The sequence below is a fragment of the Apaloderma vittatum genome, unplaced genomic scaffold (assembly GCF_000703405.1).
Source record: "Apaloderma vittatum isolate BGI_N311 unplaced genomic scaffold, ASM70340v1 scaffold3655, whole genome shotgun sequence".
NCBI classification, from domain to species: Eukaryota; Metazoa; Chordata; class Aves; order Trogoniformes; family Trogonidae; genus Apaloderma; species Apaloderma vittatum.
Window position 1 is genome coordinate 66,789 of NW_009717517.1, and position 16,106 is coordinate 82,894.

The 16,106-nt window shown below is 36.9% G+C and overlaps 1 protein-coding gene across 1 annotated transcript in view; it reads left to right on the top strand.

The window, feature by feature from the left end:
- The window catches only part of RALGAPA1 (Ral GTPase activating protein, alpha subunit 1 (catalytic)), a gene marked incomplete at its 5' end in the record, with an annotated part of 127,758 nt that overhangs the window by 66,701 nt on the left and 44,951 nt on the right, over window positions 1–16,106 (top strand). Inside the window, 5 exon segments of the mRNA XM_009869913.1 lie at window positions 4,648–4,758; window positions 5,726–5,794; window positions 7,537–7,671; window positions 8,428–8,611; window positions 15,462–16,105. Coding sequence (XP_009868215.1) covers window positions 4,648–4,758; window positions 5,726–5,794; window positions 7,537–7,671; window positions 8,428–8,611; window positions 15,462–16,105 — 1,143 coding nt within the window.

A 16,106-nucleotide genomic window follows, 5' to 3' on the forward strand; every position in this document is an offset into this window, starting at 1 on the left:
GCTTCACACTAAGTTCTTGAAATCTGGGGTGATTTACTGGTTTTGGTATTTGCTGTTTTGATTGAATCTGTTAAACATAGCGAGTATGCCCAGTGATTCTCACTTGGAAATGCAGCTTGGTCGGATACAGGTAGCTCATTGCGGTACCATGCCCGTAAGATGCTTCTGAATAGAAGAGATTTTCTGGCGTTTGTCTGCTGTTCCTTTTCTGAATGACAGTTTTCACTCTTCTGAAACTAGGCTCACTGGTTTTCAGCTCTGGTCATGATGTTTTGTATTGGTGGTAGTCTATCAACAGGATATTGCTTTCATCTCTTTAAAATGGTGCACCTTTTTGGCCCTCTTTTTCCCTTGATGAGTGTTTTAGTTTCCCTACATTTTGCAAATATTTCTCCTATTTTGTGGAAGAATCAGAATACTATAAACAACATCTTATTTTCTAGCATTTTGTAAACTTGCATATTAGTGAACAATCTCTTTAACTTTGTAAATATTTCCTCTTTGTTTGCATCTAAGTTCAATAAATAGTCTTTTTGTATATGCACATTGATAAAAATGGGAGTGCGCACCTGTTATACATGGCTTGCGTCAGATGTTAAGGACTAACTATTCTTTCTTTTCAGCAACAGGAATCTGAAAAGTATCTTAGCAAATCGGCTGATCGCATCCTGTGAAGCAGGATTTGAGTCTGTGTCTAAAATGGGTAGCTGCAGGGCTTTTAGTATTAGACTCCAAATTGCAATTTCCTGTTTTGCAAAATCACATTCATCCTTTGCAGCTTCACTAAGCCTCTCTTCCAGAGTTTTCCCCTTGCTTTTTAATATCCCTTAACTAGTGCACTTTATCAAGTTCCTGTGCAAATTTGATATTAGGCAAATGATGTTGTTTTTGTCTTACTTCTGCAGTTTATCAAAATGTGAACTATTTTTAATCCTGACTTTCACTGTGTTTTCTCTTATTTTTCTTTGATGTATTTATTAAACCAATTATTTGTATCTCATTTATTTTAAACATAAATTACTTGAATGAGAAGACAAAGATCATAATATTTCTACTTTGCTTTGCTTTGTGTTGGTGAAAGCATCCAGAGCATGTTGGCTTTTCTCCTATTTTGAGTGGTGGCATACATTCACAAACGAGTTTAATCATGAAATGAAAAGTTCATAAATATATCATGGGAGAAACAAATGAGCTCTAATTTGTTTACCTAAGCAATCTCCTGGCTTCCAAGCAGTTGGAGATTTGAACTCCTAGAATGGATTATTTTCTTATTTTCAGGAGAAAGGAATGGCTGGGGAGCTATAGTCCTAGTCCAACTTACTGATAAGTACAATTGAACAAGCAAGTAAAACTGAATAGAAATGTAAGCGACAATTACATGCCTATTTCTGAAATGCAGAAGCATATTCAGACCTGCCGTCCAGCATCTGGCTCTGAATATGGGCAGCACTGCGCCCAGCAGCGTGGCGATACTGCCCTACCTGTGAGAACCTCTGCTGAAGTCTGAGCACGGAGGTTCCTAACCAGCCACCCAGACCCCTGCATCTCCTGATTATATTCTGCTTCTCTCAAAAACTCAGCAAATACATCACAAAACAATGTTGTACAGGCTTAGTTGAATGAGGGTTATTTGCAAGTACGGACAAGGTTAAACTACTCATGTAACATCCACGTAACATCTAGAAAGCAATGGACCCTTGCAAAGGTGGACACTATGCTAAGGCTACCCTTCTGAGAAAAAAACCTGCGAGTTAGGTACCCTGCAAAGAGCCAGTTTATTGAAATCTGAGTTTTAGGGGTTTTTTCCATCGAGTAACTTGAAAAAAAATATGTCCACAGTTCCACTACTAAATATAAAATCATATGTGAGTATACAGAGCAGTGGGTGAAATGTTTGTAGCCTTCCACGATGGCCTTGCTACCATCTCTGAAGGCTCTTGGAGAAGTGAATTGTTAGTCTCTCCAGCATAAAGCCAGTGTTGCTGCTTGGGGTTAGGAAAATGTCCTTCCAGGACACACAGCTCTGCAACTGTCTGTTTTAAGGTGTTTGTGCATTCCTTTGAAACTTGGTATATTGACCATAGTGGGACAGATTTCTGAAGTAGATGAAGGGTTTGATCTGTTTGTGCCAATCAATCCCTGTGCTTTTGATCAAAACTTTCCTACCCAGTGCTCTTCCTATGAATAAGACTTGAAAATTTGAGTGCACAAGATTTAAGCTTTATTTGTAATCATTACTTTATACACTTCGGTGTTTCTGTTAAATTTATGTCCCCGCTGGCTTTTGTACCCTTTCATAAATTAGAAGAAGAAATAAACCTCTTCTATCAGAGAACAGGTAGAAGTTAAATAATTTGCATAAACCATTTTTAGATCCTCATAATCCTCTTTTAAAATAAAACAATCAAAAAACCCCAGAAACCAAAAACAAACAAAAGAAGAAAATACTTCCTGTTTTTAAATAGTGAACAGCTGACTATTCAAAAACTCTAAAACGTCTCAAAGCCTTTTTCTCAGATAATATATTCTTAAATTCAGTAATCTGGATGTTTCTTGTTAATCTGCTCTGATTTGGCCACCTCTACAGTGACTTTGGGGTTTTCCTACAAACTTGTAAGGATGTTTCCATCAATCTAGGTTTGATCTCAAGTTCTATAATCAAATTGTAATGCTTTCAATTTTATTTAATTTTTTTTGTTATCTGTCAAGCTTGAACATTAGAATCTGAACGCTGCCTACTGTGTGCTCCTGTGGCGTACTTTTACTGTGTGGAGAGAGGCTTTCTCACGAGGGATAATAAGTAGCGTTGTTCTTGCCTTAAGCTCTGGCAGAGCTTGCGGATGCCTGTCATGGTTTAGTTAAAAGCCCACAGGGCATGAAACTGCATCCACTGAGGAACAGGGAGAGTCACAACACGAAGTAACTACCCTGTGTTCTCTAGTTTTCACCTCTGTGGCTCATTTATGAGAGCCGTTCCTAATCTTTCTTTATGCTTTCATAGTTACCACAAATAAAAAAATGTTATTTAAAGCTTCGTACACCATGCTTTTGCTTATGCTTGTACTTTTCAAGAACTTAAATGTAAAAAATCGTGGCTCTGCTTTGATGAGAAGCCAGCTCATAGCGAATTGTCCACTTTAAAATTTTTGCTTTTCAAAAATTTTGTTCTGAAATCCTTAATTTTCTGCTCAGGCTTCATTGTCCAGGCATTTTGGCTTTTTAAAGCTTTTTTTTTTTAATAAGGTTTGTGACATACACCCTTCCCTGAAAGGTTAATAGAAGTGGATTGATTAAAAAAAAAACCAGTTGAAGAAACCTGGAAATTAAATCTTTTTGCAACGTCATTACCCTGTTCTGGGTTGAGCTAGACACTTACCCACCTTGCAGTACACACGTGTGACAGCTTCACTGCTAAGTGAGGTTAAAACTTGAAACTACGTTTTTGTTCTTTTAATAATGTAGGAATTCTGATGTCATTCATCTTCATTGGAGAAATATAATAACGATTTTTCACACTTAAAGCATAAATTACCTAATTGTTTTCTGAGTAATTTGAAATCCATTGATATTATGGTTTGGAATACTTGTTTTCAGAAAAGGCCGAGTGTTTTCTTGAATAAGAATGCATTTGAAATCCTTCCCTTGGGGCTGCTGCGTCTTATTTTTTTTCTTCTATGTGGTTTGTGCTGTCTTCTGAAGTCTGTAGCTCTGCTGTGCTAATAACTGTTTTGGTCAGATTTGTCTTTAGCTCAGCTTTGTAGCAATTTCGTGTCCTGGATGACTAAAATTCCCTTCTTAAGTTCACTTTGTGCTTGTTGCTTACTGCACAGCTTAATATTTTAAGGCACGTACAAAGAAGGAAGAAGCCTTAAGTACATGTCCAGTGCATCAGTAATTTAAGGAAATGTAGCCCTCTCTCTCTTCATTTCTTTGTTTTCTCACTTAGGAGCGTAGGGCAGCGTGTGCATCCTCTCCCAAGGCTGGAATTAATTGTACGAGTGCATGCACGTGTCCCTTGAGCAACGCCGTGACTTAAACATTTTAGTAACTGTTGAAGTCAGACTCCAGCGTAGCAGTGTTCTCTTCCTTTAAAATAAAACAGAGAAAAAAGAAATAAAGCGGAGAAGCTGAGATGCATTCATTTTCATCCGGACAAGTGCTGTACACAGCAAATACAGAACAGTCTCAGTATTAGTGCTGTGTCTGGCATTTTTGGGTACGGCCCTGTTCACCTTCCTTAGTTCTCAACACAAACCTCTGATTTCAGAATGAGTTCCTTGGTGTTTTGCGCTGTTGCATTAACGTTAATAAACATGAATGTAATAAGAAATGAATTTGTTCTTTCTGGCTTCATGATACTGTGCTAATCAGTCTGAAATTAGTTAGGAGATTCCTCCCCGCTTTCCCTCATTGCATGCAACTCCTGATCGTCCGTCCCAAACCTTTGATGTCAGCTACCAATGTTTGCTTATAACTATAAAATAATCCCTCTTAAATTTTGTAAAAATCAGTTCTGTTCCTCCAATAAATAGGTGTGTAAGGAACTACATGTATAAAACTGTCACTGAAATTCCTGACCGCTTTACCATCTTACATATTGTTATATGAAATGGAGTCATTGGTACTGCACTGTGTTCTCTTTTCCAGTTTCCAAATAAAACAGTAGCCCAAGTTGCCTGCAGCATGCTGAACATGCTGATACACTATGTACATAGACTTCAATTGTATCAAGCTGATTCACCTTTAAGAATTATTCAAGTAAGTAATTTTTTAAAATTAGAAAATTTTAATTCTTTGAAATGTAATAGTAAAATGCATTTCATGGAAATAAATAATAGAATATCAAGTGTGTTTCAGAAAATGTTAACTTAGTAGAAATATAGTCTTGCTGATCATTAATTGTGAGGGTTCACATCACGCTTTCTGAGTCCTATATTAATATGTAGGATGGCTATATCATGCTCATGTTTCCCCCAATACAACTATGTCATTATTTATATGAGAATATCATCAATAAAGTACAATTTTTTAAAAAATCGTATCTTAAATATTGTTTAAGTCTAGTGAGAGAATGATTACTTAAAATACAGATCTCCCGTTGTATTTTGCATATCCATATACAAAACACTTTGCATTGAAGTCTTGCAGTATAAAGCAAAAATAATTACTTTGAATACACTTTAAATAATGAGGAAGCAGACCTGACCTCTATGAGTCCGAACCACAGAGAAAAGACAGATCTCCCACGTAACTGGAAAGGGAATAGGTGGAAGCTTCTAAGAGATATAGCAAGTATTTCTTTGCTCCTCTGCAGTTATATTATTGATTAAGTAGTGGCAGGGTGTTTACAGATTCTAGTAGTTCGAAGAAATAATGGAGCTCAAATAACCCCTTACACAATCCCACACCAGGCTTCTTCCTGCACCCTACAAGTGTATTGAATCAAGTTTCTCTTCCTGCCTGAATATTTGGAGTAGCTGTGTAATTTCATTGTCCCTAATGCACCTTCGTCAAACAGGACATATTCCTTCAATGTCTTCTGCAAAATTCAGTTAAAAGGATTTTATTTTTTTAAAAATGTGGCAAGGAATACTGTAATTTATTTCAAAAGAAATTTGATAGAGTTTAACTGTGATTATAGTATTGTGTCATATTTACCTGCTTAAAAATTTATTTTAAATATTTAAATAGTATTTTTATAGAAACTATGGTCTATTTTCCCCAGATTCTGATAGCAACTATTACCCATCTGCTACCCAGCACAGAAGCTTCTTCGTATGAACAGGATAAAAGGGTAAACATTTTTCATTTTTTTTCAACATGTCAATTTAATTACAAAGGTGTGTGATTATAGCATTGTTACAAAGTTTAAGATGTGCCTTACAGCAGAGATTTAGGTTTTTAATTATAATACAGTATAGTCTTAGAATTCCAGCAATATTCTTTATGGCATTGAGTTTTTGAAGTTTCTGTAGGAAAATATGCATTTACGATTGATTGAGATTGATTGTGTTCAATAACTAGAAAGTCTTTTTTTCCTTATCCTCAAATGTAGACTTTTCAAACTTGTCTGATAGTGAAAATACTCTCTCAACTTGAAGAGAATAGCTTTCAAAATATTTATAAGCTTGTGATTTTTTGCACTTTGTATTGTAAGTACATTCGTGAGCAAAACAGCCTGTAATCATCAGATTAATTTGATAGTTGTCATCCTTCAAAACAGTTGCACTCTTCGTATTTTCAGTGGCCGTGAGTCCCCCAGCTAAGATGGATTTTCTGCGTCCTGAAAGCTGTGTCTCTTCCAAATTATTTGGCTTTGCTCTGTGGGGCTCAATGGTCCTTTGAACTCAGGCACTTCAGTGCAGTTTGTCGCTGGCACCTCTGTTGTTCTGGGCCACCCATTCCTACGGGAGCTGGCATTCCTCTGTTGCTCATTTTGGTCCCCAGAGCTCCGTTTTGCCTTTCCTCTCGGTTTGTGGGGAGGTGGGGACCGTCGCAGATGACGGCAATGTCCCAAGCTCTTTGCCTTTCTGCTTCAGATGCTTCCCATAGATCAATAAGTTTCCCCATGAATTAATGCTGATCATTCTATGTCAAATATCACATAAAAAATTGGTTTACGTAGTTTAACAAACTTAATCCTAATGATTTTCTTAGAAATTGATTTAATATAAAAATACTCAGAGCCCTTCATCATTAGGTTTATTACACAGTGCATCTGAGAGACAAAGTTACAACGTATGAAATGAGTTTGATGCTTTTATGCCATTTATTAGTAAATTAGCTAAGTGGATTTTATTTGAAAGACTTTTATTTAACCTGGGCAATATTTTAGAGAATCTTGCAGATATTTATCTGAATTGTTTCCCCTTCCGCAGCTAAATTTTAAAAATTAAAAATAATTATTTGAGGCCAGTAAGTTATTAATAATTTGGTGTGTATGTGTATCTTAATCTAATTCTGTTCTACAGTCTTTAACAACATCCCCTAGAGGGAGTTGGTTCTTTCGCTGACTGAGTAGCTTACAATACAGAAGGCATTTGGATTTCTTTCAGATGATACCTGGTGCTGCATAGCATTATTGACAGGTCATGAAGGAAATAGTCTTACTTATAAAGCACTAAACGCAGCTGAAATAGTTGATTTGTGTAATCCTTGGTTAACTTTACAGTGCGATTTATGTGCGGAATGATGCATCAGCCTGAATTTGTACCTGTGTAATTGATCATTTTTAAAACAGCACCCTACAAAATCATGGGTATCCTCCTAAGCACAGTATCTGCTCACAGATTTACTGTGATGGGAAACTGCTCTATGGATGGTCTTTGTTAAATTTCTCAGTAGCCAACCTTTTTCCTGCTGCCGTACGTTTTGAAGATACAGCAGCTTTTAAACAAGTGTAACCTGCCTATACTGCAGAAGGTTGACTCTGCTGAACTGAAACCAGAAAGTAAAACAGACAAATAGAATACAGTGATAAATGTGAAGTAGGAGGTGCTGGTTTAATTGGTTTGTAATTGAAAGTGTTTGTTCCAGTTGGTGGTTTCTTTACTTCTGTGCTTATTGGATTGGATAATGGCCTTGCCGTTAAAGACTTTGCTGCAACCTCTTCATGCTACAGGAGCAGAAAATGATAAGACTGAGAGATCTGTTCTTAACTGTATATATAAGGTATGTGTTTCTTTACTCGCTGAATGGTAATTTCTAGGTGTGGAGATAGTGTCAGTTTTCATGGAAACGAAGACAGAAGTTTTCTGTAAGCTGACCTCCATTCTAGTGCTGAAATGTGGAGTGCTGTCTTAGTTCTGAATTTCCCTGTAACTGCTTGGTCTCTAGCATATCTGGAATTGTTGACTTTGTTTACGTTTTGTAATGTTTAACCAAGGTCCTTTTTGTATGCCATACTGATAACAGATGCTTGTGTTGTAAAAGACCAGCTATACATTTAAGGCAGGAGGATGTCACTTTTATATGGGAAGCCGTTTTATCTAGCAATAAGCAAGGTAAAAAGCACAAACTTATAATTACTGTCTTTGTTCTGTGTCCCTAAAGAAAGGCGCTTTTTTTTTCCTTTTTTTTTTCCAAGGGAAGGAGATTAAAACCTCCAGCAGCTTAGACCTGGCATATGTAATTAAAGAAGATAGGAGATCTAAAAATAAAAGTAGCTTAGTGATTTGTTGTAGGTTTTGTTTCTTGTTTCTCTATTGTTAAATTCCACTCAGTGTAGATGCTGGTTTAACAATTTTCTTTACAGAGCAGTGTTTGCTTCTGTAAACATTAAGCACCTAAAATTTTCCAACATTTTGTCCTGCCTTCCTGGTTCTAACAAAAAAAATTTCAAAATGTTACAAAACAAAATTTGTTTCTTATAAAAATGTCAAGTAGAAATTTCAGTAGTTAATGGTATGAACTTCTTATTTTTTCTAGGTTCTGCATGGATGTGTCTATGGGTCTCAGTGTTTTAGCAACCCTAAATATTTTCCTCTAAGCCTTTCTGATTTGGCATGTGTGGATTACGATCCTTTTATGCATTTAGAAAGCTTGAAGGAACCAGAACCACTGCATTCTCCAGACTCAGAGAGGTCTTCTAAACTTCAGCCAGTCACTGAAGGTTCGGCAGATTATCTAAGTATATTTTCTCTCAAAAAGATTTTATCTTGGTTTCCAGTACTGAAGTGTTGGCCCTAAAGCATAAGTTTTCAATTGTACCTAGACACTAGGTAATAACCATTAGTATGGAATGAGCTAACATAATTTCGAGCAGTTACTGTTTGATTAACTGAAATCAATATCTTCTGAACAACATGGAGATCAATTTGATACAGATTCTTCTGTGCTCTGTGTATCAGCAAAAAGCGTTAAGTACTGCAACACAGAGGAATGTTGCTTTTCATTTTGCTTTCAGTAATTTCTTTTTCTTAATTTTGCTTCCTTTTCTAAAGAACATTTTGGATGCTTTTCCTGTCTGCACTTGCAATATTGAAATTGTAAATATTTTTAACCTATCATAATTTGTAGACAATTTTTGTGCGCTGTTCATAAACCACAGAGTTATCTAAAGAGAGGGAAATGTTCACATCTGCTTAGAACCCTAAGAGATATAGGAATTAGTGTTTTCCTTAGAACTCAAAAGTAAAAATAAAGAATCAAGAAACTAAGCTACAGAGGAGTAGCATATATTGTGCAGTGTATCTAGTAAATATCAAATGGCTGCACTGGGAAGAAAATTGAAAAAGATGAGATTAATACTGATACCAGAAACTCAGTGTAGTGCTATTCTCCTTCCATATTAAGTTGTTCCATTTAGGCTTCCTTAAAGGTATTAAGAACCAGATAAATGCAACAGCTCTTTGTAGCAGCTGTGTGCTAACAGCAGGTGATTCTGTGGTCTGTAGTGACTACGTGCTGTTTTTTGTGTAGAGAAAATGGCTAATCATTGTGCCCTTGTCTAAGGCATGCTTCATCATCCTCAAGTACTTTTTTGGCCAAAGAATTCTAAACATAGAGCTGTCCCCTAATAAGCTCAGTATTGGATTGAACAAGTCTGATTTGAGAACTATTGGCAGGAGGAGCTGTAATTATTAAATTTACTGAAGAATGAAGCAAGGTACTATAGTTGGCTTTTTGTCAAATGGCTGTGGTCTTATTAGTAAAAAGTAATCATCTGCTGGGTCAGAATGAAAGACGCTTCGAAGGATTCATTCTGTCCTAATTACAGTCTCACCTATACATATTATGTAAAGCTAATATTTAAAGCATTTGCCAAAATTAACTTCCACTGCATGTTCTATTACAGTGTAGTGAATTGTAGTAGCTTTTTATGCCTGGCATCTTTTGTATTCTATAATAATCTGTAATTATGGGTTAGCAGCAAATGCCGCGTGGCTTGTTTAATCTGACAATCTGAAAAGACAACCCTGAATAGATTTCTCTTTAAATGAATGTAGTTGCACAAAGCCTTAGCATCAATATCTTCAGCTTGCATTTCTGCATGTGATCTGTTCTTTTATGATTTCTTGTTAAATTTCTAAATAAAAGTAGTTTCAGATGTTCCCTTTATCTCTCCAGATAAATTAAGGAAGCCCCACATGTTTTTAAAGTTTAACAGGGCTCTGGAATTTTAAGTCAGACCGTGAAATTTAATTGGCAAACTAGAGCATTATAATGCAATCCTGGTCTTGCAACCCTTGGCACTTCTAGTCCACATTGCCAGGCAGAGAATAAAGTTGGCAGTGCTGAACTGATCGCACAGCATCTGTTCTTCCTGGCAGTATTGGAGGAGCAAGAGGAGTAAAGTTAGTGGATAACAACCAGTCTGGGACTCAGTCAAGACAGGGGGTCAATTAGCGCAAGCGAGCAGCAGAGCTCTAGGCCAATGTGTCAACCTCTTTTTTAGCAGAGTGAAAGTGCTATCATGGTATCTTTTTTGAAGGAGTGGAACTGGGCCAGATGGCAATTGGAGGGAAAGCAGAGAAGTTCTACGAAGGACAAGGTGGGGATTGCTAGATTCTTTCCTTCTGTCGCAAGCAAAGCTGAAAGTACTGAAACGCCAGAATCCTTAAGGCAGGGTGCCTTCGATCAGTTTAATAGATGTGACTGACATACCCTCTTACCCCTCCTATTGCTCAAGGTCAGATCCTTCACAGGTTTTATGGACGTTTTAGCCACAGTGTTATGTGCTATGAGACCATGAAGCTATGGGACTTGAGGGGATGCAGCTGTGTAGTGGGGACAGGATGTGTTAGAGAGGCTAGAGCAAGCCCTGCAACAAATGGCACAGCAGAGATTTGTTAAATCCTCTGGAAACTGGCAATGTAGGGAGAGAAGACAGCCCCTCTGTTTCAGTAACTTTGCAGGTATTATCTCTCATGAGGAATCTGCTATACTTACGATTATTGGTGAAATAGTCCTTGTCCTACTTTCTGTAGGTTTCAGATAAAGTGGCAGATTGCAATATAAGATACACAAAGAATAATTTTGAAGTTAAGTGTTAGGTATGTTAAAAGTGTTGTATTTAAGCCAGAACAAAATTTTAGCAGCTGGCAATAAAAACATCAGTAGGAAACTATTCTTGCATCATCAGGACTTGTAAACAGCAAGTCCATGGTGCTTTCGTACCTCCAAGGAATCACAGGGCTTCTCTGTATGAAGGTTGATGAACTGTTCCTCTAGCTGGGATCAAAAACAGCTTCCTCTAGCTACAGCACAGACACAGGAGTGCTGCCTGTGCTAATTAAGCACGTCTAACTAGCCTGGACTCAGAGTCACACTGACAGAGGTATGCTTTCTCCAAGGATAGTGTGCTGTTACAGCCATTCCCTGTACAACAGTTTAGATGTGCAAAAGATAACTTGGACTGCATTGTGCCGTGACCTGCTTGCCTGCTTCTGATCTTTTAGCTGTCATTACAGGACCAGAAACATGTGTAAGGGAGAACTGAACTGGAACCTCTCCCTAAAAACCTTTTTGTTTATATTAAATGGTGCAAACATTTCGAAAAAAATAAAATGGAGGGATTTGTGACAGGGAGACTGATAACATGAAAATAGGTAGCATTAAACAAAAAGTGCTATACATCTGCTAATGTAAATAGACAGCAAAATCAGAGTATTCAAGAGAGTCTAATTGTAAGGAAGTAATATTTTATGGGAACTTTTTTGCAATTATAAGCAAACACATTTTGAAACCTGTTCTTCATAAATCACAGATCTGCTAGAGATAGTTGTGTTTGGAAAGTAGGAGTTGCATTGCATAGGTAGAGTGATCTATCAGTTATTGATTACATAGAGTTTCCCCCATTTGTCATGTTTCTCCAAACGTGTTTAAAACTCTTCTGCATATAGAGTTTATATGGAAGGAAGAAAAACTATCCTCCATCTGATGTTTAGGCTTAGTTTTTGTTAAAAAACTAGCGATATAAAGTACTTTTAAGGCTTTGCTGTTTGCCTCTTTAGTAAAGACAAACAAGGAGACAAAGTACACTTTTTAAAAAATACTTTATACGTAGTGCATCCAGGGAAGCATACTTTGTTTTGTGAGAGATATGCTAGAGATGAGTTCTCAATAACTGCATCTTTTTATACCTAAAGCTTAAAATTAGAAAGAAGTGAGACTTCCTTAAGCTAATATAAAGTACAGGTGGCTGAGCTAAACTGAACTCTCCCTCTAAACATAATGGAGAGAGAAGAGTTTCCAGGGACTGATGCATCCCATTTGTCCAATTTGGGCTTCTAACTGAGATGAATCAGTCTGTACAGGTGCGTCATTCTTTAGATAGCTAAAAGGGTGAGCAGAGAGAAATTCCACCCTCAGTCATTACTTTTTCCTTCTACTATGTAACTGTAGTTGTTTAGAAGCTGTTCAGCCAAAGTTGAATTCAAGAGTTAGAAACACATCTAAGTAAATTCAGGAAAACTCCATTCCTACCACTGATACAGATTAGTGGTGATGGACCTCCAACCTTTCCATGAACAAGTTAATTTCTAGGGATTGAGAAAAATAGCCAATAAAACATGCTTCTAGCAAATTACCAGGTGATCATGCGCACATATAAATTACACTGCCCAAGCAAAAGACTGTACCGTTGTAAAGAGAGGAGAGAGGTGTTCATTCAGGAAGACAGGGTGGCAAAGCCGTCTGCTAGATTGCTTTAATGTGTAATGATACGGCTTACTAGAATTTGTGGTAAAGCTGTGGTGACTTGTGTTATTGCGTATTTTGATGTGCCCTCCAGAAACAAAGAGCGTGATTTTGACACTCATTTTAAGAGTTCTAATATATTGACTGTCCAGTTGTTCCTGACTGAGAAGTGCTTCTAGGAACAAATTATTCGTATGTATCCTTGAAGTTGTGAATTTCATTTCAAATTCTCACGTTTTCAAAAAGCATATTTTCAAAAATTCTCATATTTTCAAAAGTTTGAGGATTTTTTTTTTTGCTAAGGGAAACCATCACCGACATCTATTTTGCTATGTGGCAAAAACGTTTCAAGATTCCTTTATTTCATTTTGACGTAACAAGTTATATCTTACAGTTTATTTTTCAATATGCTTCTCCTAATACTTCTGATTTAAGTTTTTTTAGATCTACAGTACTACATTTTTAGAGAAGACTTGCTGAGAAGTACTGTTCTCACTGTTTTTGTAGAAGAGGAAATGACAAATATATACCCCGGGGTTTTTTTTGTTTGTTTTAATTCAAGAGCCAAATTTTCTGAGATGGACTGTGGTAGGACAAGGAATGGACCTTCCAAATTTATATTTGAAGTTCTGCTCTTTATACCACCATATTATCTTTCTTTTCCATATATCCCTTAGGCTCCTGAAGGAGTAAGTTCATACACACAGGCACGATACAACCATCATCAGGTTTGAAATCTTCAGGGTTTGCCACAAAACAGTAGTAAATAAAACCTTCTGTCCTAACAAATCCCTCTCATTTTTTTCATGTTTTTCAACAGAACTTAACCAAAGGCATTTAACTTATGCAGGGTGAGACTTCCAGTAGCTGGGAAGCTCCCATGTCTTGGCTCTTAGGAACCTAAGAAGAGTGTTACCTTATTTATTTATCTGTGCAGTGCCAAGTGCTAAGCACTTATTCTTCAAACATCCAACTTATTTTCTCTTTGTCTTGTGTAAACTTGCTTACAGTTCCTTCTTACATTTCAGCAGATGGCACTGTAACTTAATTTCTTTGTATGCTATCAATATCTGAACATTTAATTCCGCTTTATTGAATTTTTGTTTGTGAATTTTAAACCTCAAGAAGTTTATAGGTAATAAAAATGTAGTATCTAATTTTTGTATTTTGGTTTTCAAAGCCTTAATTCATCAAAATATTTGGGTTTATCTGAGTTTCAGAATAATGTAACAATTAAGTTGATTTTGCCAACTAGTTGATTTTTCCCAGCTATTGACTGCATGAAGTGTTTCTCTTTTTGCAGTTCAGATCTAAGCACTTCCTAAAGGTAGAGAAGAGACAGAATCCCAAACATCTCTTACATGCTTTACCCAATCCTCGTGGAGAAAAAAAAAAAAAGGCAAATATATACTAATTGTTTATTTTTGCAGATGCTGAATGCATCCAGTGCTTCAGAAACGAAAAATTTGTCATGACAGTCAGTGTGCATTATAAATTTGCCTATATTTTTCCAATTAAACCGATTAAGACACCTTAAACTGCAAAAAGAAGTGTTTATTAAACATCAGTTTTTCTGCTATGTAAATATAAAGGGAGATGAGTTAATGATACCATGCTTACATGTCCAAGAGTTATATTTTATCAGTAAGCACTGAATGAAAAGGTAACATGGTTTGGAACATTCTGGTTTGATGGATTTCAGGTGAGAAAGGTGGGAGATGTTTGCAGCAGTTTTCAACACTTAATATAGTTTAAAATAAATTATGCAATCCTGAGGTATACAGTCGTGATTAATCTTCCCGTTGTAAATCCCAAATTCAGAGTGTCCAGGTACTCTTACAAGAGAGAGGCTGAAGAAATACGAGCTTTGCCGTATTGATCCTGTTTTCCACCTGTGGTCTTCTGCAGTGTAATACTTCGGCGGGGGGGGGCTCTTCAGTGGGTCCCCTGAGCCTGACAGAGTCGCGTTGACCAGCTCTGTACTTCATGGATTTGGTAGAAAAGTGAAATAGATAGAAGAATCCAATAACAATAAAGCACTGGGTTAGCAGGGTGTTGTATAAACATTATGTTCCTTTTGTGAATTTGCATGTAAGTGGAAGATATGCAACAAAAAAGGGGACGGCAAAACCATACTGAGATAGTGGTGCATCTCGTAAGATTTGTTTCACATAAGATAGGCACAATTAACTTATCTTTCTCCCTCCAAGTCTTTCTATCCTGAAACTCCTTAAAATGCAATTGGAGCATGAGATTTGCTTTTTGAAAATTTTCCTATTGTGTTCAGTATAGATGGCTTGAGTTTTTATTTGGTATTTTAAAATCATCCTGTATTATTCTCAACCTAACCTACAGCTATATGCTCCCTGGGGAAATTAAGATGGATTAGAGGTTTTGTGCATCTATGTTCCCTTGTTTTTCGCAATATAATGATGTGGATAAATATAAAAATCCATTGCACTTGGAAATAGAATTCTTACAACACAATTATGATCTCTGCTTCATCAGCGATTTAAGATTTCTTCTCACTGGATTAAGAGGCTGTGTATTTTAGAAGAACCATGCTGACTATAAAGCAGTGGTAAAGGTGTGGTAGGCTGTAAAATAATGAAAATGCTTCTTTAAACTATCTTACAATTTTTCATGCTATTTGTATGTGAGACCAGTGTTCATCAAATTACATAGTTTTCATTACTGAGCTGGATGTATCCTAACCTTGCAGTGCTCAGCCTCTGTTTAAAACTCAGGAAGGAGACCAAAAGAAGTACATAATCCCAGTGTTGTTTTCCAAACTCTTAAAACCTGTGTTCTTTCTCTCGCAGTGAAAACACACATGCAACAAGGATTAATTTCTGTTGCTGCTCGTACTGTGATAACACATCTAGTCAACCACTTAGGCCACTACCCGATGAGCGGAGGCCCTGCTATGCTGACGAGTCAAGTGTGTGAAAACAACGACAATCCATACAGTGAAAGTCCTGAACTTTCTCCTGAACTTTTTGAGAACCCGAACCTTCAATTCTTTGTGTTAAACAATACTTCCCTGGTGTCTTGCATACAAATCCAAGCAGAAGATGACATGCCTGGGGGAGGACTGTCTGCTGGACTTGCATCTGCTAATTCAAATGTTAGAATTATCGTGCGTGATCTGTCTGGCAAATACTCGTGGGATTCAGCTATTTTGTATGGACCATCATCTTTATGTGGAACTTCCCAACAAACGTCTTTTGCACTTTCGTTATCTCAGCAAGATAAACCAGAAGATGCTCTTTCATCTTTCGAGCATGTGGAGGATGTATCTGCAAGGGATGGAATTACACTCCAAGTAAAAAGGAAATTTAGGGACACTGTGCCAACATGGGATACAATTAGGGATGAAGAAGATGCTCTTGATGAGCTCCTGCAATATTTAGGTGTTACAAGTCCTGAATGCTTACAGAGAACTGGTGTCTCGCTCAACATTCCTG